General features: G+C 59.1%; 1 protein-coding gene across 1 annotated transcript in view; it reads right to left on the bottom strand.

Annotated features, from left to right (window-relative positions):
* ENTPD8 (ectonucleoside triphosphate diphosphohydrolase 8) overlaps window positions 1-2,470 on the bottom strand; it is a gene marked incomplete at its 3' end in the record, with an annotated part of 7,445 nt that overhangs the window by 3,758 nt on the left and 1,217 nt on the right. Inside the window, exons 2-4 of the mRNA XM_010132625.1 lie at window positions 2,297-2,414; window positions 1,637-1,787; window positions 442-601 (exon numbers count right to left, since the gene is read on the bottom strand). Coding sequence (XP_010130927.1) covers window positions 442-601; window positions 1,637-1,787; window positions 2,297-2,414 — 429 coding nt within the window. The remainder of the gene's footprint in view (window positions 1-441; window positions 602-1,636; window positions 1,788-2,296; window positions 2,415-2,470) is intronic.

Raw genomic sequence — 2,470 nt, 5'->3', positions numbered from 1 at the left:
CGGACAGGAATCCTCCTGCACAGGAGCCCGTGGTGCCAGCACCGCTCTCAGCTGGGGTAGGGGGCGGCAGCAAAGAGGTCTGGTTCCAGTTTTCTTCACACTGGCCCGTTGAGCCAAACCTGGAGTCTCCCAGTGCCACACGGAGCTGGACCTTCCCAGGGCAGCAGGACAATGCTCCCCACTGGGCTGCACGGCCGACCTCACTGTCCTCTCGAGCCCGTGTCCACATGGAGTGGAGATGTGCCCTTAGCTCTTCACAGAGACGCCCCCAATCCCGATTTCTCCTCCTTCTCCACTGCAGGCAAGCCAGAGGATACCCAGCTGCTTCCCCTGGATCACCCCCCAGAGCCCCGACCATTCCTTCTGCGCTGAGCAAGCTTGAGAAAAAGCAGAACAGCTGTAGTAGCAGAGAAGGAGGGGGGAGTTTCACCCTTCTCCCACCTTAGTGAAGGAGTCCAGCAGGTAGTTGATGGTGATCCAGCCATAAGCCCCCTCCTCCTCGCCTGTAAGGATTCGGGCCCCCCTGAAAGCCACAGGGTACTCCCGCATGGTTTTAGCAACCTCGGCCAGGACTCGATCTGCCGCTGAGCTGTTCTGTTCCCTGAGAAGGACTCAAAGGTCAGGACATGTACCGAGCTACATCGATACTACAGAGGAAGCAGGGGGAAACAGTCTGGTTTTTCTCCCAGTTCCACATGTTCCCGTATGTGCAACAAGCAGTTTGTGTGAAATGATGTTTCCTGCCACAAAACCTCTCCAAGCTGCTGGTCTGGGGTAACTCGCAGCTGTCTAGGCTTGGCCTCAGAAATCTAGGAGCAATAGCAAACTCCTCCCTCCAGGGCAGCTCGGTCCCAGGCACGCGGAGCTTTGCCGGGCCAGCCTCCCCTACCCAAGTGTCTTCGTACTGCTGGAGGCCAGAGAGGGGATTCAAACCCAGGTTTGAACATCACCCTCTGCCTAAAGCCCGGGCTGGCTGCTGAGCTCGAGCGGCTCTTTTGGGAAGGTGTCAGCCTGGTTTCAGACCTCGGAGTGGGGAAGGTGTCTCGGGGCTGCTGGCATGTGCTCGCTCTCTGAAGCGAGCAACCTTCAGGCTACGACTCAGCTCCTTCCCAGGAGAGGGGTCTGCTTGCCAGGGTGCGGAACTAACGTTAGATAGCCGCAACCGCAAAACCGAGAACCATGAAATGAAGGCTGACGTTTGAAGAGAGCTAATACGGGCTGCTGAAAGGTAAGGGCAGGTCCTGCAGCACTTCGCTGCCTCCCACCTCCTCCCTGCTCCCCCACCAGCACCCACCCGTCCGGGCACATGGCACATCCCCTGGCGGCATCTCGAACTCCCTTGTGTTCAAGGAATAACGAAGAGCAAGCAAAGAGCTCCGAGAAGCATTTCTTGCTTGGAACTGGCCATGCAGCACCATCCTGGGACAGGGAGTCCCAGGATGCCACCAGACACCTCTGAGCAGCCTCTCTGCCCCAGGGCCGATCACTCAGGACAGCCCAGCCACCCGCGTGTCCCCACTGGGCTGCCTTCTCCCCACTCCCCAGGCGCTTGCTCTTGCTGGGAGCTCCTGCCCCGTGCAGGACAGTGGCTGTCCTGCTGTCCTGGCTGCTCGGTCTCTGCTCCCCACAGCGATACCTCAGAAGCCTCATGCCTGCCGTTGCTCCGAGATAAGCTGGGACATCCCTCTGTTTCGCAGCAGGAACAACCTTCAGGGCTTTATCCAGGCACTCCCTCAGGGCATCGCCGGCTTTCGGGGGATCGTGGGTGTAGCTTGATATGCCTTGGCCTGGAAGAGAGTCAGGCTGGGACAGGCTGATGGGGAAGGGCTGGGGACAGGCATGTGGGAGCAAGAGGGCACAGGACACTGAGGTCTGTCACCTCTTAGCAACAAAGGGTGTTTTTCCAGGGTCCACCGAGAGCTGACCAACCCGTGTTTACATTCCTATTCCATACTCTCTGCAGTGTCCCCAGCTCTATGGGTGAGACCTTCCCAGCCAGGGCCGCAGCCTGGGCAGCCAAGGGCAGTCCGAGGTGGAGGAAGGAAAATCCAGAGCAATGCCAAGGTGCTTCGGTTCAAGCGTGTGGGCACTATGTAGTGCTGAGGGCTCTCCAATCCTGAGTAAAGGCAGTGGGGAGTCAGGGACCACACTGCCTGCAGCCAGGGCTCCTCGTCATGGCATCCTGATGGGCAGAGGTGCCCAGCGTGGGCAGGCCAACAACAGGAAGGGCCAGGCCATCCCACCCACCACAGGAACACACAGGGCAGCACTGAGCCCATGGCAGGGGGATACCGACCCTGGACATCACAGGACAAGGTTTGGCTGACCACACCGGTGTCGTTCTCCTTATCTGAATCCCACTCGTAGACGAACAGAGAGGTGTGGGATGAGCCTGCGTCAAACACCATCCCGTACTGGAAGGAAAAACCAACTCATAACACTGGCAGGAGGAGCAGCAGCCTGCCCCTGG

The sequence above is a fragment of the Buceros rhinoceros genome, unplaced genomic scaffold (assembly GCF_000710305.1).
Source record: "Buceros rhinoceros silvestris isolate BGI_N320 unplaced genomic scaffold, ASM71030v1 scaffold31363, whole genome shotgun sequence".
Lineage (NCBI taxonomy): Eukaryota > Metazoa > Chordata > Aves > Bucerotiformes > Bucerotidae > Buceros > Buceros rhinoceros.
This window is presented reverse-complemented; position numbering and strand designations above follow the sequence as displayed.